The 26,555-nt window shown below is 41.7% G+C and overlaps 1 protein-coding gene across 2 annotated transcripts in view; it reads left to right on the top strand.

Annotated features, from left to right (window-relative positions):
* lsamp (limbic system associated membrane protein) overlaps nucleotides 1-26,555 on the top strand; it is a 182,037-nt gene that overhangs the window by 134,085 nt on the left and 21,397 nt on the right. For both annotated transcript variants that reach the window (XM_054608685.1, XM_054608608.1), the window contains exon 4: nucleotides 13,652-13,777. In XM_054608685.1, coding sequence (XP_054464660.1) covers nucleotides 13,652-13,777 — 126 coding nt within the window. The remainder of the gene's footprint in view (nucleotides 1-13,651; nucleotides 13,778-26,555) is intronic.

The following is a 26,555-nucleotide window of genomic DNA, read 5'->3' as shown; positions in this document are numbered from 1 at the left end:
GTTGAAAGGCAGCGAGTGGCACCCACTGAGACCGGGAGAGAGCGCAACGGCGAACACACACACACACACACACACACAGACACATCAGCCGATATAGCAGCAGCAGTACCAGCTGCTGTGAGCCCAATCAGAGGCTCCTTGTGTCTCAGTGTGTGTGTTTGTGTGTGTGGGGGAAAGCTCTGTGGGGTGGTCTCCAGCTGAATGTGTCAGGTGCTGTGCTCTCTACCAGCTGTTCACAGGTCTTAACACAGCGGCTGGTTGAGAGTCGACAGATCTGGAGTCCAATCAGCACTAACACAATGGCAGCCCTCGGTTTCCAATGAAACACTCAAAAACAATCAATAATAACGTTTTTTTATTTAATCCTGAATTTCCTTTTAGTAGTTTTATCAGTAGTGGCTCATACATTTTCACATACCAATGTAGTGCTGCAACTAATGATTATTTACATTATCTATTAACTGTGTGGATATCTGTTTCTACCGATTGATTATTTGAGACATAAAACCAAAATCCCCTTCACAATTCCCCAGAGCCAAAGATGGCATCTTTAAATTGTGGGTTTTGTCCAACAACCTACTAAAACCTAAAGTTATTAAATTAACAACTCTATAACAAATGAGAAGCTGGTAATGGATTATGTGGTATTTAAAATGAAATAATATTTTAATCAAGTGATCAAGTCATCGGCTAACTCTCTAACCAAAGCTTTTATGAGTAACATTATACAAATTTACAAATTTCAGCTAAATAAAAGCTTTCTTTTTCACAAAATATTATTATGCTTTTCTCTGGCGCGCTTCATTAAAACAGTAGGTGTGCAAAGCTGATACGATCAATCCTGATGAAACTATTTTCGCGTTTTGTTTGGATCCTTTTTTCATCGCAATGCGTTCCAACAAGTATTTTTTCCCTTTCGCACTCAGGGAGGAAAATAAGCAGCTCATGACACTCCGGTGACAGCCTGGGTTAGGCCTGTGCTGTGTTGTGATGTACTGTAGTGTAGTGCTCACACAGGCACTAAACTGTTTAACTGCTTACCGTGTTGTGTGGATCAGGAGTAAGGAGTGCTGCAAGCTGGTTATTGCAGTATCCCATCCCAGAAAGCCGCAGGTACATCCATAAAATGGACCGTTGGATTCTCATCCTGTTAAGTCCTATTCAGATCATCTGGAGAATACCAGAGGCTGACCGCTGACTGTCATGTGGATTACAGGGTCTGCTGGAAGAGCAATGTGACATGTTTGGAAGCTCCACAGTCACAGTCAAATATAGCACTTGGAGAGAATCTTACTTTCACTCTTTTGTGAATTTGAAACAGACTAATAGAGCAGAAAGAGGACATCAGCTGGGAGAGAGGGGTAATTTAAAGTCATGATCAAAGGGTGGAATAGATCTTGTCTTCTGGTACAACATGAAATGTAATTACATTTTCCCGGCTATCCAAGAAGTATCCTTATTGGGATTTTGATCATGAGGAGAACGTGCCAGACATCGGCTTTTACCAGACATGGATGGTCCAATGAAATGTTGCCCAGTATTTTTATCATCCATCCCTGTTCAGAGTCACAATGCTTCAAATCCTATGAAGCTCTAGTGACCCCTTTAGCATCAGTTGGAAGTGTGTCACTATTTGCTCTTTACATGCAAAGTGTTTTTATGAAACAAACTTAACATGCAAAACAAAAGTACTTGGTTGGGCTTAGGAAAACATTGCGGTTTGGGTTAAAATAAGGAAGTTTGTTATTTAAAATAACTTCTACATAACTACCCCAGCTAGTCTGTGATGCCGGGGGTCAGCACGCCCAGGTTCCCGCCCCAGCCTGCCGCCCAGCTCACATTGCACCCGACCCCAATGCCTATCCCTGCGGGTGGTGGGCCCACAGGGTGGCGGCACGATGTAGCTTTTTCGGGCTGGGCCCGGCCGGGCCCCATGTGCCAAGGCCCGGCCACCAGACGCCGCCGGCGAGCTCCCCTCCCGGGTCTGGCTCCCGGGTGCCCCATCCGTCCTGGACGTGGAACAGCGGACCAACTCTTTACCCTTGCAGGTCTGTTGGAGGGTGCATGGGAGTTTGCTCATCCAGTCTACATGTGTTTTGTGGACTTGGAGAAGGCCTTCGACCGTGTCCCTCGGGGAGTCCTGTGGGGGGTACTGCGGGAATATGGGGTACCTGGTTCGTTACTACGAGCCATTCGGTCCTTGTGATGACCAAAGTGAGAGGGTGTTGGCCTCCGCTGCCCATTGTCACCAATCCTGTTTGATGTGGTTCTGTTGGCTTCTTCAGAACGTGACCTTCAGCACGCACTGGGGCGGTTCACAGCCGAGTGTGAAGCGGTCGGGATGAGAGTCAGTACCTCCAAGTCTGAGGCCATGGTTCTCTTCCGGAAAACGGTGGATTGCACCCTCTGGGTTGGGAGTGAGTCACTGCCCCAAGCGAGGGAGTTCAAGTATCTCGGGATCTTATTCACGAGTGAGGGTAAAATGGCAAAGCTCTCGATTTACCAGTCCATCTACGTTCCAACCCTCACCTATGGTCATGAGCTTTGGGTAGTGACCGAAAGAATGAGATCGCGAATACAAGCGGCCGTAGGGTGGCTGGGCTCAGCCTTAGAGATAGGGTGAGGAGCTCAGACATCCGGAGGGAGCTCGGAGTAGAGCCGCTGCTCCTTCGCGTCGAAAGGGGCCAGCTGAGGTGGCTCGGGCATCTGATCAGGATGCCTCCTGGACGCCTCCCTTTAGAGGTTTTCCAGGCACGTCCAACTGGTAAGAGGCCCCGGGGTAGACCCAGAACACGCTGGAGAGATTATATATCTCGTCTGGCCTGGGAACGCCTCGGGGTTCCCCAGGAGGAGCTGGAAAGTGTTGCTGGGGAGAAGGATGTCTGGAGGACCCTCCTTAGCTTGCTGCCCCCGCGACCCGGCCCCGGATAAGCGGAAGGAAATGGATGGATGGATGGATAACTACCCCAAACCTTTTTTTTTAGCTCTTTGTACAAAGACAGATGGCTTTAATTAAGTTATTTCATTTGAACCAAACAATGTTTTCATTTTACCCAATTATTACCAAAGTCCACTCTGTGGAAACTATAAAGTCTGCTGCCCCTCATTTCATATGTCTTAGAGGACATCAACCAAAATGTGTATTCTTTTTTTTTTTTAATCTATGTGTGCATTTGGTTATGTGGAGTTTCCTGAAATAGAGATTACATTGTTATTTGTCAGGGGGCTTTGGCGTATTGATCCCATTGCTCCTTTGTCATTAACATTGAAGTGAGGAGAGTCCATCAACGAGGCTGCAGACTGAAATAAAGAACCTTTCGACCTGATTTCAGGTTAAAAGTTAATGGCTGCAAACCAAGGAGTCTGGAGGCCTCAAGTCTGGGGAGGGGTCTGAATTGATAATCGTCTTTTACACACACACATACACACTCACACACACACACACACACACACAGTGAAACGTCCATATAGAATTATACACAATTGCACTGTCCCCATTATCCATTATGGGGTGCACTTTAATCTGGTGTATTATAGCAAATGGGGGCAAATCAGGTTATATTGATTAGTGCTGATCGCTGGTTTGACTTCCACAGAACATCCTTGAGTGTCTTTAAGGAACAGGGGAATTAGGCTGAAAGGCCATCTGAATGCCACAATAAATCAAGCTGTAATTTGATAGACCCCTTTTAATGCCTCAGTGAGCGATGTTGTTGCGTTGAACTTCTAGTTTCACTTTGAATTTGCAGGAATCGAAATCACGCTGCCGAGGTTCACTAGTGAGTTGTAATACAGGAAATCTGTGCTTCTGCTGGACAGCTATGAGTATATGTTAAATGGAAAATATACAAATGATCAGCTGATGCAGCGTTTTTATAGGCATCATAATTGACTTAATGATTGATAGAAAACATATCAATAAATTGTGGATTTGTTGTTGTTGTTCTTACTGGAGCAGCAATGGGAAAACCTTGAGAGGGCTTTGGAATAAGAGAAAAGGTGATGTTGGTTTCACATTGGAAAGAAAATGGGAAGTGGTGGGGCGTAAAAGGCATCTAAAATGAGCTGCATGGGTTGTAGGAGGGCTTGTGATCTTTAATAACCCTTCTCTGGACAAAGTGCCACAAAGAGGGATAGTGTTTGAAAGTGGAGAATCAAAGGGCAGGGATTGATATTAAACAGTTGAAGAAATGGTGCCATGGCAACCATTGCAGCCGAGGTTCTATAACCTTGGATTTAGTTTGTCTGGCCATCTTTGTTTTTCTCATTATCATGAGCGCTTTGATATCGTAAGCCTCTAAATCATCGGTTGGATGCAAAATCTGCTTTTTGCCTTTTTGGCAAGTCCTCAAAACTTTGTGCATTCCAGGCTTAAAGTACAAAGCTATTTCTCACGAGGACGCAAGGGATTTACGGAGGTGCCTCCGTTAGGCCGAGATAAGAATTACAGCTTATATGGAAACCCTCACATTTCTCAAAAGAACTGCCATTAGTTGGTTTTATGAAAAAGAAAATACCATCTGTATAGCATTTTCTCCTATTTGACCCTCCCTGGCTGCCTGTGTTGAGCTTCTTAGCAAAAAACTGCAGGTATACCTTTATACTTTAACTCTGTTGTTTTCCCACCAATTAAATTAAACTTGTGTTATTTACAACATGCTGCCCTTTTGGGACCCTTATTGGAGAAACACCTCTTAAGACGGACTGAAAAAAAAAAAACATCTCCTTAATTAATCACCTCGGTAGAGCGAGGTCTGCATATCAGGAACAGGTCTGAAATGCAGAAAATCCTCCTTCGGAAATACACAGAAAAGGCTCCGTTTTTTTTTCCTCCCCCTCCCTCGCTTCCACCTGCGCCTCCAGCAGGCCATTGCATCTGTCTCATATTTGGTACTTCCTTTGAAAGTTTCACAGGCGTCTCGGGTTTTTTAAAGCGCTGCCGCTGCTGACGGCTACGATTGGGATAGGGAGGAGGTGGCGTCTTCTTCTCTGTCATCACCTCTCTCATCTGCCTTCTCCTCCGGTTTTTCGGAACAGCTAAGAGTGCGTAGGGGGAGGAAAGGGCCCCACTGGCATTTCCAGGCCACTTGAGCTTCTTCTCCACTAGCCGGAACAGCAGCGTCAGCCCACTTCTCAGGCCTAAGCATTCTCTTTCCTTTATATTTTGCAGTGCCAGACAAAAAGGAATTAGTGTATGTGTGTGTCGCTGCAGGAAACACACCCTGAGGTCTCAGATCAAATGAGAAAGGTTCTCTTTTACATTTTGCATGTGGTGACCTGGTATAATAAGCAAAGCGTGTGTACAAGTGTGTTCGTGCAGCTCATGCAATGCAATTGTCTCTCTCAAATCCTGTCATTGCATCAAGTAACAATGTCAACATGAATAATAAGAAGAGTTAATGTTGCATATTAACAATGAGTCACGATTGTGGGGACGTTCTGTCTCAGCTACAGAAAACAAAATGGGTTTTTAGCGGATTTACTTGCGTATGCATAAAGGTATGTGAGTGTATGATTCAGTCATAAGACTACAACACACGGCCCAGCCAAAAGGCTTAGTGTTAATCTAAAGAGATATTCTTTATCAACACGAACACATTGCAGACATTTGGAGATGTGGCACAGCGATTAAATGTTGCTCCTTTCGTAGCTCCTCTTTTCTTTTTCTTTTTTTACCTCTTTCAAAAGTCTTTCAGTAAATCATAAGATGTGTGAGGGTATATATATATATATATATATATATTATATATATTTATCAAAGACTTCCATGTAAGAGTGGGTGTGTGTGCTTCTCTTCCTTTGACTTTAAATGGCCAAATCCAGAGAGGAAGATTGATAATACTCTGGTCAAGATTTCCTGATTGTTGCTCCTTAAGTTTCTGTAAGGTCAAGGTGCCAAAGCGGTGATGAAGGAAAAAGGAAAAAGGCGAAAATCTGGCACACACAAGTTGGAACCCAAACTCACACCAGCATTAAAGCACAGCACACTTCCTGCTTTGGGCTACCTTGTTCAATCTCTGAGTTGTGACAGAGGCCACCCTGGTGGCTAACAGGCTGCTCATATTGTGATTTTTTTGGGGAGGTTGTGGGCTGCAAAGCTTCCAAGCACTAAAAGCAAAGGAGCCGCAACTTCTTTTTTCCTGATTATCTAGTAATGGTTTTAAATTTGCTGAGCATAATCGCCCGCCTCTTCTCCACTCACCGCTGCATCACTAACCGCTACATCACTAACCGCTACATCACTCCTCCGAATGTCACATTGAGAGCCAACAGGGGGTAAATGTAGGCTGGAACAAAATGAGCCCGAGGGGAAAAAAACTACAAAACATGTAAAGTGGTATACACAATACCGATAACAGTATGAATGATGTATTGCTGCACAATACTTTAATGTCCTTTTGCTTTGCTTGTAAAACATTTTCTCTCTTTAACTCCTAAAAGTTCTTGTGTTTTAACACTGCTTCTTATGTGTTTGTCATATATATTGTTGTTTTAACCAATAACCTGTGGGTGAGGTGAGGGAGTGACTTTCACAGTCAAAGCCCAAAGCTGTCGAGTTGTTTATGAAATTGTGTTTGGCGCATTAATCCCTGAATTATAATAAACAGGTTAACTTGAATATAAAGCAATCTGACAGAGTCCAGGTGGGCGACGTTGCCTCATGTATTACCTGCTGCCTTCCCTGCTTCTGCTCTCAAAAGCTAATTTCATGCTCAGTATGCATGCATCTGAGATGGACCAAGCAAATATATTGGCGCATTTTTGATACATCGGAGAATACAACCTGCGATTATAAGAAAGTGAGAACAGTGAAGGAGGAATGCACAGTGGGAGAGAGAGAGAGAGAGAGAGAGAGTGAAAAACTGTTCTGATCCTGAATAGAGATGAAGGGCTCTGGTTTAGTGAACAGTTGTTTTCTGCTCTTAAAGTGCAGTTTATCAGTCAGCTTGGTGTAAACGTGGCCAGCAATTTTCCTGTTCTTTTGCGAGTGTTGTTTCAGTCTCTTCTATGGTTGACAGAGTTGCACTCTCTGTCAATCAGCGATGATACCTTTCCACTTTACCGTGTCCATGTGTATTTATTACCCTCGCTGTGCTGTGCCTTTTGTTAAATTGGACAAGACAGTTATGAAAGTGCCAAATTAAACATCTTTGTTTTGCCTAATCACATTTAACTCAACTTAGCTCAACCTCTTTGTCCTTGAAGGTTGTCTCTTTCCTAATTGCTCCATTTTCCAACAGCAACTCAAGTCCCACATTTAGGCTGCTATTAGCATATAAGCATACCGTTTACAATATGCTGAAATTGGGGCATTTTTTTGTTGTTGTAAATTAGCATGCTTGTGCAGAAGCAGATGTGGAGTAGGTGGGATTTAACATTGTTCATGGCAGACAGCCATGTATATGCATGCATGATTTATAGCAACTGTCTGGTTCATATTGGGTGATTTCATTTTTCAAGACATGAACACACCAGTTTTGGATGATTCGGCAGAACCCCGGACTGCATTCTGTCACGTTCCATGCCAAATGAAACGTTTGCTTTCTGCTACATCTGTGCATGGCAGCTACAGTATTGTTAAGGTTAGAGACTGTTGCATAAGGTTTAAGGGTCAGGCCACTACAACACGTGGTTAGAGGGAAAGATTGCAGTTATGTTAATGTAGATGTTAAATATAGGTTGGTGATGTTTGGAGAACTCTGATCTGCATTTAAATTGAATGTGCTACACACCCATTCACCACCCCAACCTCTACACCCTTGCTTTCTGCATCATTATATATAGGGAACTACTTCCTGTGTTTGTATTAACATTCATTGGTAGTATAAGGTTCAGTGTATTCCAGGAGGGATTCTCAGCTGGATTGTCTGCATCCCTTTTGTTGGACAAACTGAATACATTGAAAAAATACACATAATTGCAGATATATATATAATTTCAGTGTAATTATAGCAAGAATGACTGATAAACTCTCTGCTCTTTGCTAAAAGAATGATTTTAGCAATTACCTGTCATGAACAACTGATTTTGAAAGCCTCTCATCCCAAATTAAAGGATCTCTGCAGCAACCTGAAGGTTACAGGACACATCCTCCTATTCTAAAAATGTAATGATGCAGGGCAGCTGCGCTCAAAGCATTTGGGTTGAATGGTTAATAACTGCCTAAAACACATACGTGGAGTACTTTCATCATAATCGTCAGTCTTGTCATGTTTTTAGCCCTTAATTGCAGCCCCAATACAAACCCATTCATTTGGGAGGTTCCATGCAATAGAAACCTATTCACAATATTGTCTAGATTAGAATAGGCTATCGGCAACAGTTACAATAATAGCTGCTTTCGAACATAACCAGTAATGAATGGAGAGAGTGAGTGATTAATCATGCAAAGGTTCCTTCCAGTTCTCCCTGCGGTGAATGACTTGTCACATGGACTAAGGAAGTGCCTGCGGCTCTCTCTCTCTGTCTCTCTCTCTCTCTCTCTCTCTCTCTCTCTCTCTCTCTCTCTCTCTCTCCCTTCTCCATGCGAGCGCACAGTTAATCCACAAACCTGCAAACACAAACACAGTCCTCCTTAATTACTCTTGCCTTCTCTGCTCCTTCTCACTCTGTGTCTTTCGTTCTCTATTTCTTTCCGTCTTTGAAGTATGAAATTAGAGTTGAAAGCAAGGTCGGTGTATTTATAACATTTTCCATCAGAGATTTAATATTTTTGAGAAATTGCAAAAAGCAAAAAACAAATAAGAGATCATTAGCCAGAGAGGATATGAGGGGTTTTTTTTGTGAGTGGATGGGGGCTGAAATCTGCCAAACCTGAACAGAAAAAAAGATGCTCCTGTATACTGTGGCTGATTATATTTGACTATGAATGGAAATTAATTCAATTTTGGGAAGTGCATGCGAGAAATGTCAAAACTAAATATATTAGAATACAATTTCTGTGTGTAGAGGTCTGAGAGAGCATATGAAAGTGAGTGTGCGCCTTTGTTTTTTTACGGACTGTGATCTTAAATGTTAGTGTTTTTAGCCCACGCCTTTTTTCTATACCATAATTCACAAAAACCCAGCCATTGGAAAAACATCAGTAGAAAGTGCAGTGTATCTCCATGGAATTCAGCCATTGTTGCAGAGATAAAGTGCTTTTCAAATAGATGCCCTTTCCAACATTGTTCCTTGAAGGCTGACCTATGACTAAGATCACAATTCACTCTTTTCTTTCTCCCTCCTCCCCCTTCATTGCTGTCAGCTGGCCACCGGGCTCTATATGCCACTATAAGATATATTGCACTTCTCTCCTTCACTTTTGTCTTCCTTTCTTCATCTCCTCCCCTCTTCAGCTTCTCTCCCCATCTTCCCTTCCCTCCCATTTATAAAGGTGGCAGGGTTATCAGAGTATGAGCAGTTGTTTTTTACCCGAACCGTTTTTATCTACGCTTGGCGAGGATTAATTCTCCAGTCACACATCCTACTCAGCCAATCAACTTCCCCACCCTTCCCCGCTTTGGTTGTTTTTGAGGTGAAAAGAAATAGCGAATTGTATTCTTTGTCACATCTATGGAGTCCCTCCTCCACCCATCCGCCCCGCGACCCCATCTTCATTTTGGCTTGGTCATTTGACGACAGCAATACCTCTGTATGACTTCATTTAAAAGGCTGTTTGGCACGATCATGAAAGTCTTGTCACTTGGTATTAGAGAGATGGTTTACTCGGAGATGCTCAGTGTGTGTGTGTGTGTGTGTGTGTGTGTGTGTGTGTGTGTGTGTGTGTGTGTGTGTGTGTGTGTGTGTGTGTGTGTGTGTGTGTGTGTGTGTGTGTGAGATAGAGATAGAGATAGAGAGATGTTAGTCGGAGGGAGGCTATAAGTGATGCTGTACGGAGACAAAGCTTCAATAATAACCTTGCTGGAGAAACAATCAGAAAGAGAACACTGAAATATAGTTTCTTAGAAGCACGGTCGATACGGAGGAACGGGGCGGCTTTATTTCAATTCAGCATCACAACCTCCATCAGATTTAGATAGCATATGAATCCCCACATCATGCTGCTCTCACAAATATGTTTACAACTTAGGAACTCCTAAATGCTTTCAGTATAAATGTTCTATATATTTTATTGTAAGTTTCACATTCAGCTAGGCAAAACATAACGTTGTTTTTATTGGAGTAAGTCGAAATAAGTCTTTAAGGCAGCTTCATATAGGTACCAAAGTTAAAGGTACAAAACTGTAAACATGCCTCACTGCAAGAAGAAGTCCTGCTGGCACCGATAACACCCACAGCAGGAATAAGACTAGTGCATTGTTTATTGTAGGGCCACTGAGTAACTTTATTGGAGCAGTTGGGGTTTTAGTGCCCTGTTTATGGACAAATTGACAACAGTTGTTGAGAGCTGGCAGAGTCTGTTACTCTTCACGCCAGCACTTTTTTGGCAAGTGATTGTGCTGCTGATTGTGCTGCTTTTAAGCAGGTAACCTTTAATGGTTTACTTCCCAACCCTGCTTTTTATGGGTAAACGATTTGGATGGATAAATCAATGTGAAACCAATGTGGAGAGAGTGTAGTTATTTTAATCATGCCAATTAAGCTTTAATGCGCTGCCATGCATGTACAGGTCAAAGCCACAAACTCTGATGAAATCGCTTTGCTAAAAAATTCACATTTTGGCACATACATATTTCCTAAATTCACACTTCAACGGAATGACACTTGGAGAAGCCTTAGGCGCCACCATGATGAAGGCGAGAGTGCCAACAACAATCATTGAATAAAGTATGGCGTGCTGGAGAGGAGTTGTTTGATGTTTTACATTTTTAAGAAAGGCCTCTAAATTATCTATTACATTCAAATCAGGTGGACAAACATGAAAGCCAAATATAATATTAAAATGTAGTGGTGAAAAGCCCCCATGAATTACAAATGTCCTTTAAGTAATGTATTAATAACATTGTAATATAAAGAGAATCCCAAAACTTTACAAGGTAAAGAAGCAGTTGAGCTGCACAAACATGAAGGTTAATAAAAAAGGTGCAGCTTTTTCCTTCTTATATATGCAAATCTAATACCAACTTCTCACAAGAATATGTGTGTTTTTTGTGTTTATTGACATTTTGACAACACTTTTTCTTTTCCCCTTGACCTTAGAAATATTATAGAATTTGAAGAATCTTTATTGTTTGCAACAGAAGAGCATTATTACCCTCTGGGTTAGTGCAGGACAGAGGGAGGGTCACATTGCATGAACAGAAAAGAATGCAAGAAAGAAAGCTTTTTTCGACTTCTTTTCAAAATGATGCACAAGGATTTCTGCAGATTATTTCTGAATTGATTATGAATCACAAGCTGACACAGCCGATGAATTCAGGTGGAGAGTCGATCATAGGTCTAGCTGCATCGGCTGAGCAGTAGTTGCCCTTGAAAGAAGACCAGAAACGAGAGATCGAAAGTGTAAGAATGTTTGACTTGTAATATGCACACAGCACCATGTTTCACAGGCTCAAGCATCCCATGGTCTTAGACAGAGGACTCCTGAAAACCAACTCTTTGCACCTTTTTGCACATATTGTTGTCATTTCTTTCAGGATAACCATAGCTATTAGAAATAAAGACACTTTTTTCAGGGAAAACGGTTGCATTCAAGATATCTGATGAAAAATGTCCATGCAGACTTTTCCTGTCTCATTTATCAGATGTTTGGCTTTGCTGACTAGTAACCTCCAATAAAATTCATGCAGGTGCAAAGCCATTATAACAACAAGTAACACTTCTCACAATTAGTCAGATAAAACCAACGCTGTTTGGTGCCACGATTCCCATTACCACCCCGGCCTCCCACTCATTTGCTATATTTTTGGTGTTGTTGATTTAACAAGAATTTCATGTTCATGTGTGTTTATTATGGGGAACAGCTTGGCTTCTTGGAGTCTGCTCAAGGAAACAGTGCCAAATCCAATATTCTCTCTATTAACTAAATGATCAGTTCCATGACGTTAATGTCTCCGACTGATATCTTTGAACAGAACAGTGAAGAGCTGGATTACTGGGGCTGGAAAATAATGTATAAAACTGTATCAATTAACCTTTACACTAAAGTAACTGTTGCCCCCTTTCACTCCAGTCAAATGTGGTTCTATCTTTTCTTACATTAATAGGGGATATTTACAAAGCATCATAACTAATACATTTCACATGCAACTATTACAAAAGCAATAGTGGACCTTTAGCTTCTTTCCCCAATTTAGGACAGTGAGGCACAACCAAACTTGCTGCATGTTGCTTGGTGTGCCAATAACCACATGCAAGGATGGGTTGCAGTGAAACCAGATTACTTATTTTGTTTATAAGGAACAGAGCTAGTGATATGTTGATTGACACAGAGATACACCAATGGGTTCAAGCGTATGCCCAATTTAAAGTGTAACTCCAATCCCAGGTCAAACACGTTTAAGTGGGCAGTACCTTAGTTATAAATGAAATAAAGGTAGGTGTTTCACTTGGAATGATAGGGTTAAAAGAAGAGAGATGACACGGCGTAATGTGTGTCCACTCTGTAGGATACAGAGCTGACAAACACAGATGCATGCATACCAGAAATTAGAATAATAAGTCCACTTATCACAAGTTTAGAGGAAAGAAAGTTACTGTTCTTCATTTGCCCACATTATGCATGCTCCACCATTCATCATATTCCAGAGTCATTGATCATTATTTGTATTTCCAGCCTCATATCTGATACCTTATCCCAACCACTTCACCCACAGTTTGTGCAAACAGTGATGTATGCCCTCTGCATCCTCCATGATTGATTGCATCTTTGCTGCTGACTCGCTTTAAAACAGAATGTACCTTCTTAATTCGCCCAGAGTTGTTCCTACCAGAGTTATGGTTTCTCCCTCCCTCTCTCTAGGTTTCAGTTTGTTTGTGTGGGAGTGAGAGCAGTGGGAGCTCGGAGTAGATGGTGATCATTTAACACTGCGTCGAGATGAAATAGCGCTGCGTTATTTTGAACATCTGTGTCACATACACACACATAAAAGGTTCTTCATTTCACCTCTAAGTTTTGATTTGTGTATAAAAGTCTGCTTTTCTGAAGGTATGTGTCAGAAATCAGAATCCGAGCCAAGTGTCTTGTGGTTCCCCGTGTGACGGGGGAAGCAATCTGTTTTCATGAGCTCAGGTCCCAGGGCTGGAGATTAAATTGCTTATTTGGATCCTGGGTTGAAAAAGTTTTCCGTAAGTACCTCTGAGGGCTATAGCAGTATGAAAAAAAGGTTCTCCAAAGCTTTTCTAAACTCCTCCATTCACCGGGAGAATCAAGGTCAGCTTGTGTTCGTATCTAAGCTCTGTTCATAGCCAATAGTTTCTGTGAAGAGATGGAAATGGATGTTATGGGAGCAAAGCATCTGGCTTGATAGACTACTAGTTTTTTGGGGGGTTTTTTAATGGCAAAGTCTCAGTAATTTTGTTGAGTTCAAGTGTGTTTTACAGAAAGAGTTGAATAAAAACTATTTTGCTTTTTAAAATATGCAAATAAAATAGCAAAAATGTCCGTAGTTGAGTCATCCCAGTCAGCTCCGGATCGTGATCTGTGTGAGATGAAAAACACTTCATACTCTATTTCAACCTTGTCGTCATTTTTCTCTTGTGTCTCCAGTTCCAGCCAACATCTACAAGGTGTCAGAAGACATCACAGTGAACGAGGGCAGCAACGTGACGCTCAGTTGTTTGGCCAGTGGCAGGCCGGACCCTGTAATCACCTGGCGGCTGCTCAACCCCTCAGGTAAGAACCATCTAATCAGTACTCATTATCATCTGTGTCACTCTAGATCCCTAGGCCAGTAGGTGACGGATTTATTTCATCATCTAACTGCAAGATTGTTTTTATTAAGACAATCTAAATCAAACTAAATCAGCTGTGGCGCATGCTACATGTAAGAGTTACAGAATACATTATTCAAAAAAGACACAAGCCATGGATGTATAAAGAAAACTGGAGGCGGCGCCCTGTTCATTCATATGAAAGGTACTCAGTTGCGCATGAAGCAAAACAACTTTAACATCCCAGTAGAGAACTCGGATAAAAATACCCGGATCTTCAGGCCATCTTCTGCATCCACGGGCCCCATGGAGAAAGTATGCTAGCGTTTTCCCTTAACCCCACCTCCCTTCCCTCGGTCCAGCCTTGTTCTCGGGCTCATTCGCATGAACGTGCATTTTACAACTTTTATGGCCTAATAATTTCAATTCGAGCTATTCACGTGTTTCAAACTGTGAGGCTGATTTTTCTAAAACAAAACTGATCCACTGAATAAACAGATATCTCTATAGGAAAAAGTATTTTTTGTCACCATGGCATCATGTGACTTACCCGTAAAATTGTAATTCCACTTTATGGCTACTATTTCAAATTTGCTGTGAAGCCTGGCACTTTTCCTGGGAGCTTGATACAATCAGGATTATTTGCGATAATATTTGTTATAATTTACCACAAATGTCACACCATGTTTTTCTCACAGTGGCAGCCGCTCTTTGCAGTGATGGAAGGCTATCCAATGTCCACTGAGGATGAAAATAAAACATTAAACACCTTTTAAAGTTTTAGATCTTGGATCATTATCATCAGATTCCAACTTTTTCACAAATATCAAGGGGAAAACAGGAAAGTGCCAGCAGCCAAAGCAGCATGTATTTCCATGATTTCAATAACATTTCATCAGCCTTCACCTCATTTGTGACCCAAAGCAGGATTGACTGACATCATTTTTACCTCTTGGTCTGATATTATGTTCGACTTGACAGTAGACAAAAACTGACAAGCTGAAGTGAGAGGGCATCTCAAAAGTGCAGTCTTTTTCAGATTGTTGTCAATAGCTTTCTCAATTTTTTTTTACACACTTCAAACAACACTTCATCTTGACCTCATTTTTTTATCCGTGTGCCGACGGGTTTCTTTTTCATTATCATAGACATGTCCAACCTCTACCCAATATATACCGAACCTCCAGTTTTTAAAGACAAATCATGGACAGAGGATATGATAATAAGATAATATAGCCCAATGCAATTCTGTACTTGTATAAAGTAGTTTTATCTTTCCACTTTTTTTCCTAAAAACATGCATTATGTTTTTTATTAATTTAAGTACATAGATACAGAATTGATAGTTTTCTTTTTTGAGAGCATAGTAATGAGGAGTACAAATGACATAAGCAGAACCTGCCCACATCCTCATATTTTTAAATGCTGTAAAAAATACTAATATTTACAGTTTCAGATACATTGAAATAACTAGGGTGGGTTTATCTCTCCATGGGGTGGGTCTCTTATGTAATAGGTTTTCATGTATGATAGCCATGTTGCTGTTTGTACATATATATATCTCTCCATATGTGTGCATTCAGATAGCGGCGATACTGCTGCTTTGGCTTTTTATCGAATTTAAGACAAAGTATATAATGTCCCATACTGCTGATAAGCTTATAGAATGATGGGTGGAGATGCTCCAGTTGACAACATCTCAGTTTGATAACAGCTTTGTGCAGATTGAAAGCCATTCTATTTGTATGTCTTTATCCATTACTGCATCAGTATTTCAGTGCTCGAGACATGTTCAATCAAATATGTCTCTTCCACCTGAAAGCTGAACAACTTGGATGGGTGTATTTGCTCCCTTTGTCTGTTTGCATTAAAGGAGAGCGATCTATTCAACTTAACCCTGCGAGCCATATGGATCCAACTGGATGCTTAACTGTGCTGTAATGAAAACTAAAAAGCTCCTTTTCATTTTCTTCCTGTGAAACTGAATTTTGAACCCTCCAGGTTCAGATGGCTGACTGTAGGAAAAGCCCCTTTGCAGGTTTTAACAGCTTTTGTTCCAAGAATATGGATGGAGACGTGGATATAGAGTGAAGGAAAAAGCAATATCCAATAGAAAATGCAATTGGCTAGGCCCTACTTACTGCACCTCTCGCAATTTATGTACAATTCCTTCAATAAGTTAGCTTTTCTTTTCATTTTTCTCTTTTTCTGTCTTTTGTTTAAGTAGTGGGCAGAACACAGTGTGAATGTGGAAACAGTGTGACAGAAGGAAAATCATGTCAGCTCCTGGCAGGATTGGATTTTGAAAGTCTACAAAGTGGCTCCAGAGATGGGGGTCCCACTTCATTTGCAAACACTGCGGCTGTTGTTGTTTCTGTTGTTGTTGTGCGGGTGTCTTTCCCCTCCAGAATCCATGAGCCCAGCCCAGTTTCAGAGCATGTGGGGGGACTGCTGAGAGAGATAATGATGTCTGGCAACCTGTGGTCTCACTGCTTCACGCCTTCGCCTGCCTGAGCGGTAACGCTGCTTCGCTCAGCTAGCGAGGCTCTTAACATATTGCTGGGACCACAGATGTCCATGAGTCACAAAATGCCAGTCCAAATCCAGTCCTTCTACAGTGTGGGGATCAAGATGAAGAGTCCACAGAGGTTCAAAATGACTAACAATAGGAACTGGAAATGAGCTTAATTGTGATTACTTTAAAGCATGATACTAATTTTACAATGAAGAAGCAAAAACCTGCAGATAAATATGTAACAACATTCAAGAGTATGCAGTAACTTAGTACGGTTAGGCCAGCAAAAGGCAAAGTGGGCTTTCATATGATAAGCCGCAGCTGAAGAATGGAATTTTCTCAGTACATGAACAAACAGCTGAAATACAATAAGTTGACCAATAATTAGTATCAATATTGCATCTTTTGACTAATAATGCAAGCTAAGGCTACCATTTGCTTACCTTGCACATAAACCAGATTCTCGCTACGTCCCAAGATAAAAAAAATGTCATTAGCATAAACATTTATTTGTTGAAAGAAGAGCAATGAACAGCACTGAAAGCTTTTCTTGATGCAAACAATGTTTTCGCCCTTCTCCCGACTCCTCATTTGATCGGCAGATGGTTCATCAAATATCCTCCCAAGTATTTTTTGAAGTTGCCAGCCCTTTACCAAACAGTTTCTAATGACGGCTTCACAGATGGTTCAGTGAAAGAAATCCTCCGGCGGGCCAGGTTAACCTTTTGCCACTTAAATGGAAAGAGACACTTGATTATTAAAATCAAAAAGCATGCAGCAAGCATCCACTCATTCAGATCATCCAAGCATCTAGCACAGCAGTGTCATAAGGTCAAGGCTAGCGCTAATGGCTAATTACACTGAACTGAGACAGTCGGTTTGTTCAGCGTCACACTAGTCCTGAAGCTGGCCGGTGCCCATTCATTAGGTAAGGTTATAAAAAACATAATCCATCAAGAATGTTCTCAATGCCTTACCAATTTTGTCTTAATTGTCATTAATAAGAAGCTCATTAATCTAGTATGTGACAAGACTACGACTTAAGTATGAGTCATATATTGGATTGCCAAAATCTGGCTGAAGCTCATCCTTGCGTGACCACATGCATATTCATCTCCAGATTGATGACTTTGTGCACAAAAGTGTGAAACTTCAATGGTACTCGCTCCCTCAAGTGAACACATTGTGTGTAAGATAGCAGTGACAGAGCACCAACAGATACAGACACACTCATACAGAATATCTTTAAAACAACGGCCACATGACAACAGGCCTCCAGATTAATAACAGCCACCCAGGGATGTTGGTCTGTCAGAGGTACAATACAGTGTTTGTCTTTTCAACTGGAAAACCTCTTTCTCTAATGAGAAATGATTGAAAGAAAACAATTTTCATGGCCTTCATATATGAATAAACTCTGCCTTACTGTTTGTAGTATGAAGACATTTTGACACCTTTTCACATTTTGAAAAACCCCATGGGATACTAGAACTACAGCTATAAACAAACAAGTCCTGCTGCATATAATGTACTGTAGCTTGCAAACATGTTTGAAAAACTCCTACCACCCTCTCATCCTGGTGCTGCCGTTCTCTTGCTAAAAATAAGCCCTTTTTCTCTGAAGTGATTTTCTTCCATTTGCCTTTGTGGCCATTAACATTAAAGAAAAGCAGGCCTAAGAGTTTTGCATGGACAAAATAGAGTGAATATGGCTTTATAATAATATAGAAGTTTGATCATTATGAATTGGGAATTATTTTGTTCATCCATGAATTGTTTTAAAACATTTTTTAGGAAAAAAGATCCAAATGTTCTGCTTCCAACTGTGAATACTTCTGGTTTCCTTAGTCTTGTATAATATTACATTACATTACATTACAGTCATTTAGCAGACGCTTTTATCCAAAGCGACTTACAATCAGTAGTATATTACATATCATTCACCCATTCACACACTGATGACAGGCTACCATGCAAGGTGCCACCATCAGACTCTAACTAACATTCATTCACATCCAGTCCACACCGATGGCAAGCCTTCAGGAGCAACTTGGGGTTAAGTGTCTTGCCCAAGGACACATCGACTGCCGAAGCCGGGTATCGAACCACCGACCCTCTGATTGGAGAACTACCTTGCTCTCCACTACGCCACAGCCGCCCCGTATTACTGGGAACATGTTGGGGGTTTTCATTTAAAGATGAGCTCTAGGAAATTCTGTTGGGAATTATTCACCATTGTGGGACATTTTTAATAAACCAGACAATAAAAAACAAATTTGTAAAAGAATCATTAGTTGCAGACATAGTCACATTTAATCACACCCAAAAGGGTATGTTAACATAGCTTTCCATAGCAGGTCCCCTGTTAAGAATATAAATATCCCTTGCATGTATATATATATATATATTATTTATATTATAACTCCAGCAGCGCAGGTGGTGCCACAGTTTAATTAAAAGGATCATGCAAGAAAGTTTGCTTAAATCAAACTGACAAAACTGTAAATATTTTATAATTAACTAAATTCAGTAACCACACTGACAATAACAACTTAGAAAATCATCAAACTGCAGTGTGCAACTAGTCAGCTCTTGAATACATCTGTTGAAAATCTGTGTCTATAAAATTTGTTTTCTCAAGGGTTCGGAAGTAAAGCCTGAAGCAATCCCATGCAATTCATATAACCTGAGTGACAAACGATGCCTTCAAAGCTGGAGTTAAATGCGTTCGGCTAACACTCTCAATTGGTATTCCATCGCAGGATTTCTTTATGAGATAGTTAATAGAAGGGTTTCTCAGGGTGTCCACATTGATTACAGCTGTCGTCTGTTTCTACGGGGCCATCCAAGCTGAAATGGCACTTTCTCAGCAATGCACAATCTTATTTCTCTGCTATTGTTGCCTCCGTTGCTCAGTTATCGAGAGGCTAATTAGATTATAACTGACGTGTTGGGTTTCTTAATGGAGCAGTGGCATGCTGGATGGATTGAAAGATTATCAGAAAGCACATTTTCAGTGCTGGGGATATATGTGTATATTCATAATTAGACTCCATCCAAGTTACTGTTTGTGTCATTGGGACACGAGGTCATGCAGGTTATTGCTTGCACATCACTGAGCTACATCTGTAATTAAGGGATTGTGGGACTGAATTGAATGAATTTTCCCAAGGTCTCGTAATACATTGCCAGAGCGGGTCTGATGCAGAGATTTTTGGACACGCTGTGTCGAGAGCCATCAGATGGAATGCGTAATAATGTGGCTTGGTAAATATTACAGCCCTCTGAGCATGATAAAAGATGACAATGAGACAGCAGATACTTCATTATGAGTAAGGACATGGACTTCTGCGGGCAGAGCAAACAAGGTGCTCATTAAAGCAGTACATGCACCGGTTCACCCCAAATGGTTTTATTTGTTATTAGGCTTACATTGCCAAAGCAGATAACAAGGAAAGTGTAACAATTACCTCGATCACAAATAATAGCCTCCGTGGAACAGAGTGGGATCATTAACCCTTTATTTTCACACACAAAGAATGGATTGTGCTGCCTGCCACATATCAAGGTCCCTGCACTCCTGATATTACAGCGCAAATTAAGATTTTAACTGTGTGCAATTTGCCCTTTTCTTGCGTTTCATTGCAATTATCCATGTGGCAAAGTTAAAATGATGCCTTTGTGCTATGAACACAGTAGGCAGAGCAGTGGCTGAGAGAACAAAGGAAAAATTTTGGCTGCCGAGCTACAGGTTCTGACCTACGAAGAGGTGCAGAGGCATTGCCCGAAACTTCAGGCTGGTCATTTCAATGTGACAGAGGGAAACCATAATTTTGTATTTAATATACCAGTCTGTCACTGTTCAAGTACCATTTACTCTCTCAAGACGCTAATGCTTTCACTGTAACTGTGTTTGGCTATTAGTGCTGATCTGCGTATATTTGACTGTTCTTGCAATGTGGCCCATTTAAATAAAAAGGGGAAAATTTTGCTCGAAAATGTGTCCATATTACTTCATTTAAATATATGCAAACAGCACAGGAGCAGTCAGACGTTATTGGCTTGGCGGCACAGTAAAGGCTGTGCAATCCTTTTTGGAATTCACCCCTAAGTGTACAAAATGAATTTGCAATTATCTGGCGTGGCAGCATATTTCTTGTGAAACTGTCCACCTAAGAAAAGCAAAAAGAGTTAGTCGTTTTAGCAAGAGCCCCATGTTCACATGAAAGTGACAAAGTCCTCTAGAAGGAGTGTCAGATATCCATCCATCCATCCATTTTCCATAACCTGCTTATCCAGTTAAGGGTCGCAGGGGTGCTGGAGCCGATCTCAGCTGTCAATGGGCGAAGGCAGGGTAGCCCAGTCTGTCGCAGGGCTAGTGTCAGATATGACAGAAGTAAAGGATGACAGGAGATGACATTATTATAGAGCAAAGTCTATAACGGGAGGAGGTCGAGGTGGATGGTTTGGTCACTTAAACTCGGGGGGCTGTTGTTTGTTTCCCGCTTCAAACCAACAATCAACGACCCGGTTGCTCCTGTATGTTTTTATTGCTGTAACTATGTCTCTAAAGGTACACTTACCTTGAAGAAGTAATAGACCCTTTTACAGTTTTTGTATACATGATGTTACAGGTTTTGAAGTCATCGATAAATGATGTCATCTGGCAACAAAGTATGGCAGAGATCAACAGCTTGTCAAGCTATGCAAGGGAATTATCAACAAAAAGATCGCAATTTTACTTTAACAAGTTGACTTTGACAAATGGTGTCCGACTTCCAGATCCGTGTAAATATTACTGAGTGGGTTGAAGACATCAACAATCCGAATATACAGTAATGGCTTTTAGATATATGTACTTAATAGAAAACCGAGTTTGTACACCAGAGAGAAATTACGATAAATCACTGGATGCTTATGAATACGTTGTCAGTGGTCATGTACAAGAACGGAAAATACCATGACATAGACTCTGAGTTTTGTGTGGTGAAATCAGAAATCCTCCCTAGTCAAAGACAAGGACACAAGACAACGATGTATGAGGCTTGGGTTATAATCAACCAACGAGAAAACTACGTCCTCAAATAAAACACCTTTTAATCTAGTTTCAAAACTTTATTTACACTAGTAGGGCATTGTAGTTTCCCTCACTTACAATGACCACGAGTTTACAGCAAGGGACATGCAAACAGCAAATCTAACGCCAGCTTATCAAACTTTAGCTGCATTTGATTATTATTCTACATTGTAAATACAATCACTAATGTAAACCAAGCTTTTCTGTAAAATCAAAGAAGTAGATAGATAACCTTACCTGATATAAAGTGGGCGCTACAGACCCGAGCATTTTTATTATGTCCTCATTCCAGTCAAACTCCAGTTAATCGCCTGCAGCCAAAAAATGTGGTACGCCGCCGGTTGCTCTTAAATGGTTGTGATCCTGTCTCCAAATAAAACTTTAGTCCAAAATAGTGGTCAGGTGGAATATCGATTCTGACAACCATATATTAAAAACCAGACATTTTGAATGCTGGAAACTGTTTTTTATCCACTTTTAAACTCTTGCTAGCCAGTTGCTATCGTGTTTTGTAGTCAGAACGACTGGGAAACAACACCACTTCTGTTGCCGGCCACGCAACGCATACTATTTGAAAACGTTTTAAAATCTAGGTCTATAACTTTCACCCCTTTAACCACAGTATTTTGCTAACATTTGTTACAGGTTTTGGAAGTCATCGATAAATGATGTCATCTTGCCAATAGGGGCATCAGATCAGAAAACACTCATATGTCTCGTTTTAAAGGAAAGTTCTTGATTATATATTTTAACGTAATATATTATTACGTTTCATATGAGCCTAAAAGTCCTCTAACTCATCTCTTTGTATCTAACGATGACATATTCCTCCATAAATCAATAAGCATTAATGGCTTTTACCTGAATCCCTCATCAGCGTAATAAGAGAATAAGTGTTTTGCTATCATTTCGCATAGAATTTGTAAAAATATCGACTGATATCAGCTCCAGTCAGTTAATCATGAAAACAAGAACAAAGAAAACCTACACATCCATCCTCTGTCTCGGTGGATGTCTGGCTCATTAAAAGGGTTCTTTGGACCACAGTCACTGAAGGCAGTTAGGGAGACTTTGAAGATCTGATATATGTCCATAGAGGCATTGTGAGACAGTGGTCAGTGCTGTAGCTAGCATGATTTTTTTTTTTTTTTGTACAGCTTCTGCGTGAGCCCCACTGTGAATATTGACTGTATAGCTAATTGCTCGGACTTGTGAGCCGAATGATCAATAGAGCATGGAGGGATGGGGAGGAGAGCAGAGGTGAGGGGGTTTTCAGAGGCATGGGAGGAAGGAAAAGGAGATTAAAGAGAAGGATGAGAAAATTGTTTACAGCATGTAAGGGGGAATGCACGTGTGTTACACTACCTGCACAAATCCCCCAGTGTCTCCGCGACAAGCTCCAGTCTACCCCCCCCCAAAAAGGTGGTAGACTGGAGCTGCTGGGTGGTGGGAGGTCGGGAGAACGGCAGCACCAATTGTGCACAACGAGGGGGGGAAATGGAGCCGCTGGTCAAGCAAGGAATTCTTCATTGCATGCCTCCTAGACCACAAAATAGTGGTCAGACAGGTATGAAAAATACATGCCCTCTGATTACCTGCGGTGTAAGAGGAGGAATTGGTGGAAGATATGATATCCTCAGGGAAGGCAAAAGATGAGAGAGAGACAGGCTGGAGACAGAGAGAGAGAGAGAGAGAGAGAGAGAAAAGAACTGTGCTTTAGTATGCAAATGCCCAGTTTCATTAGATGTTCAATCATTCTTATCATTAGTTATGGTAACTCCAGTATTTAATTAATGTTCAATTATGCATTTCAGATCCCCTCACCTCTCTGGTGTAATAGAGTTTGTCAGTCATTTAGCATGAGCAGGGAGGACAACCACAGTGAACCTGGAATTCGCTCGAGCAAAGACACACACATCTGGACATCTGTGGAGCGTGCAGTGAAAGCAGTAGGACGCTGATGATTTCAATTCAAGTCTTGAAGAGGACTAGGTGAATTCACGATGCTGCACCTTGGCGGCTGAATGGACAGAAAGGCTGCAAATAGTGTCGTGTAACCAAAATATAGGTGGTTTAACGTTCTCAACGCCTATTACCTCTCTTCGTCACGTTTACTGTGTCCTTGAGCAACATATTGAACCCCGTAAGATGTTCTGGATAATAGCGTCAGCTAACTGTAAATGGTAAGCCATGAATCTACCACAACAGTTTCATTGCAACAAAGACATCTGTCCAATGGAATTGATTTGGACCGCAGCCCATGCTCCTCCACTGTATGATCCGGCTGCATATTGAAGTCGTAACCCTTTTATAACTGTGCTTGGCAGGGCAGCCTTTAGGAGGTTTGATGCTGAGTGCCCTTGACATAACTCCTACGCCGCCCACGGCCGGTTGTCGGCCGTGCTTCAAGGCCGAGCTCAGGGAAGTCTCTCCAGGACTGTCACCTTGTCTAGAAAGCTCTCTCCCTGTACCTCTCTCCGCGACTCCGTGTCCATCCATCTTCCGCTGTCGCTCTCTGTCTTCCTCTTCCTCATTTTCTCTCTCATTGTCTCCTCTTTCCATCATCCTCCCATCTCTTCCATCGGCAGAGTATATGACAGTCACTTCAATTGTCCTCTCTGCACCTCATCTCACTGTCTGGGGGAGAGGCATGGAGCTGGAGAGCACTACACAACACGACACCACACACAGATGCACACGCACATCTCTCTGACGCTCAGGAGGGAGTGGAGGAGGCAAGAGTGCAGATACATAGGTGCCTCAGTCGTGTAACTCCCGTACAGTAGGTTTGGGTGAGAAGAGTAGGCAGGAGACAGACACACACACACACACACACACACACACACACACACTTCATTGTGTGCCAAGCTGTCAGTGACAGAGAGTAGCTGACAAGCCTGCTGATTGTGGGAGTGAGGTGTTTGGTAGTGACAGGTCCTTGTCAGAGCAACCCGGGTCAACCTTCCTGCTCCATGTCTCCAGCTGTGTGCGAGAGCGTTTGTGTGAGTGTGTGTGTGTGTGTGTGTGTGTGTGTGTGTGTGTGTGTGTGTGTGTGTGTGTGTGTGTGTGTGTGTGTGTGTGTGTGTGTGTGTGTGTGTGTGTGTGTGTGTGTGCACAACCACATGAATACCAGCCCATATAGCAAGAGAATACAGCTGCTCATCCGTCTCTCAGCGGGTCTCAGATCTGCTGACAGTCGCTGTTCCCTTGTTTGTTTACAATCAGCATCATCAGCAGCTGGTCTGAAATCAGTCCGCTGTCACATGGTGCACAGAACATTATGTGCGCAGCTTGCCCTGTGTCGGCCCAGCCTCATTAGGGGTAGTCACCGCTGGGCCGGCTGAACGCTGGAGCTCCCAGAGAAACTCAGCAAGTTTTTGTTATTTTTTTCTCAGTCCATAAGCAGTTTTTCAAGAGCCCCAAGTCACACAGCCCTTCAGGGAGAAAGTAGCCTGAAGGAGAAGTGGACCTCATGATTTCAAGGTTTCTGGTTTGAATCTCTGCACGAGGAAAGCAGATATGTGCGTGGGAAGAGAATGGAGACACCTTTTATTTACGTGCCCTTGATCAAGCCCTTTTAAGTAGACAGTGGTGAAATAATGTGGTAGTCAGTTCCCATCTACCAAGACTGTCTACCAGCAGTTCTTGAAATAGTCTCAAAATTGTGTCTATTGCTTTTGTGTACAGGGACAAAGATTTTCAATATTTTTCTTTTCTATTCATTTTTTCTATTAGTCTTGAAGACATTACACAACCTAAGGTTGAGGCAACAAAATCACTTAGTGAGGTTTAGCAAAAACTTTGTGGTTGGGCTTAAAATAACTACATGAACATAGGTTTAGGCAACAAAACTACTTAGTGACATTTACGACAACCGTCATGAGCTCGTCTCTTGGTTGAAAGTCCTTGAAAGTCCTGTGTTTGTTTGAAACCTATGAGATCTACTACTCTCCAGTAGATGCATAGATAGAAGAAATTGTAACTGTTCCTAAGTAAATGTAAACTGTCCCAAAACATTTTTTGCTGATATGATTTATTGTTTAGTGGAATATTAAAAACAACATTAAAATGTTGAGGTACATGAATGATTTTAATTGTTTTTCTAGCCCTTAGGGGAAGTTGAGCAAGTGATTTACAGCCGATCATTTACATTACATTACATTACAGTCATTTAGCAGACGCTTTTATCCAAAGCGACTTACAATCAGTAGTATATTACATATCATTCACCCATTCACACACTGATGACAGGCTACCATGCAAGGTGCCACCATCAGACTCTAACTAACATTCATCATCCAGTCCACACCGATGGCAAGCCTTCAGGAGCAACTTGGGGTTAAGTGTCTTGCCCAAGGACACATCGACTGCTGAAGCCGGGTATCGAACCACCGACCCTCTGAATGGAGAACTACCTTGCTCTCCACTACGCCACAGCCGCCCCATCATCATGGTGATAGATCATGAGATAGAGATGAGATAGATCATGTAGGTGCTATTTTCAGTAACCCCCAAAAAACTGAGGCATGGTCGTGTTGAGTGAGAAAGGTAGCATGAGAAGGGTAGACCCTTTGCCCTACTGGCTACACATCTCTTTAATCACATGCACACACACACACACACACACACACACACACACACACACACACACACACACACACACACATGCATACACACACATCCCTGTACGTCTATCTTCTAACACCGTCTGACAACATTTATCCCCGAAACCAAACCTCAAACCTTAGGTGCAGAGATGCAATGTAGTCCTGAATTCATCTCAGGTTCTGACATGAAGAATTGTACTAACGATGCCATCATGTGTGTGTATTTGTCTTTGCATGCACATGTGTGTTTGTGTGTGGGTGACAGAGAGGGGAAAAGAGCGAAACAGTGACACAAGGGTAAGCAGTGATAGTCTATGTCTGACCTTGCTTTCTTTGCTTAACACAAAGCCTCTTCTCCCATGGCAAACACCAGCCCATTGAATCCATCCAGACAGTAATGAGAAGTCTACAACAATGCATACAACAATAGGCTGGATCTGTTTATCAACCAAGTGTAGGAGAAAGCAGACAAACCCAACTTGGGAATTCAATCACTAACCCCCCTATTCTGTTTTATCGACAATTAATGTCCTTTTAAAAA

Source organism: Anoplopoma fimbria, chromosome 1 (genome assembly GCF_027596085.1).
Source record: "Anoplopoma fimbria isolate UVic2021 breed Golden Eagle Sablefish chromosome 1, Afim_UVic_2022, whole genome shotgun sequence".
NCBI classification, from domain to species: domain Eukaryota; kingdom Metazoa; phylum Chordata; class Actinopteri; order Perciformes; family Anoplopomatidae; genus Anoplopoma; species Anoplopoma fimbria.
The sequence above is the reverse complement of the archived record's forward strand: the minus strand, read 5'-3'. Positions and strand labels throughout refer to the sequence as shown.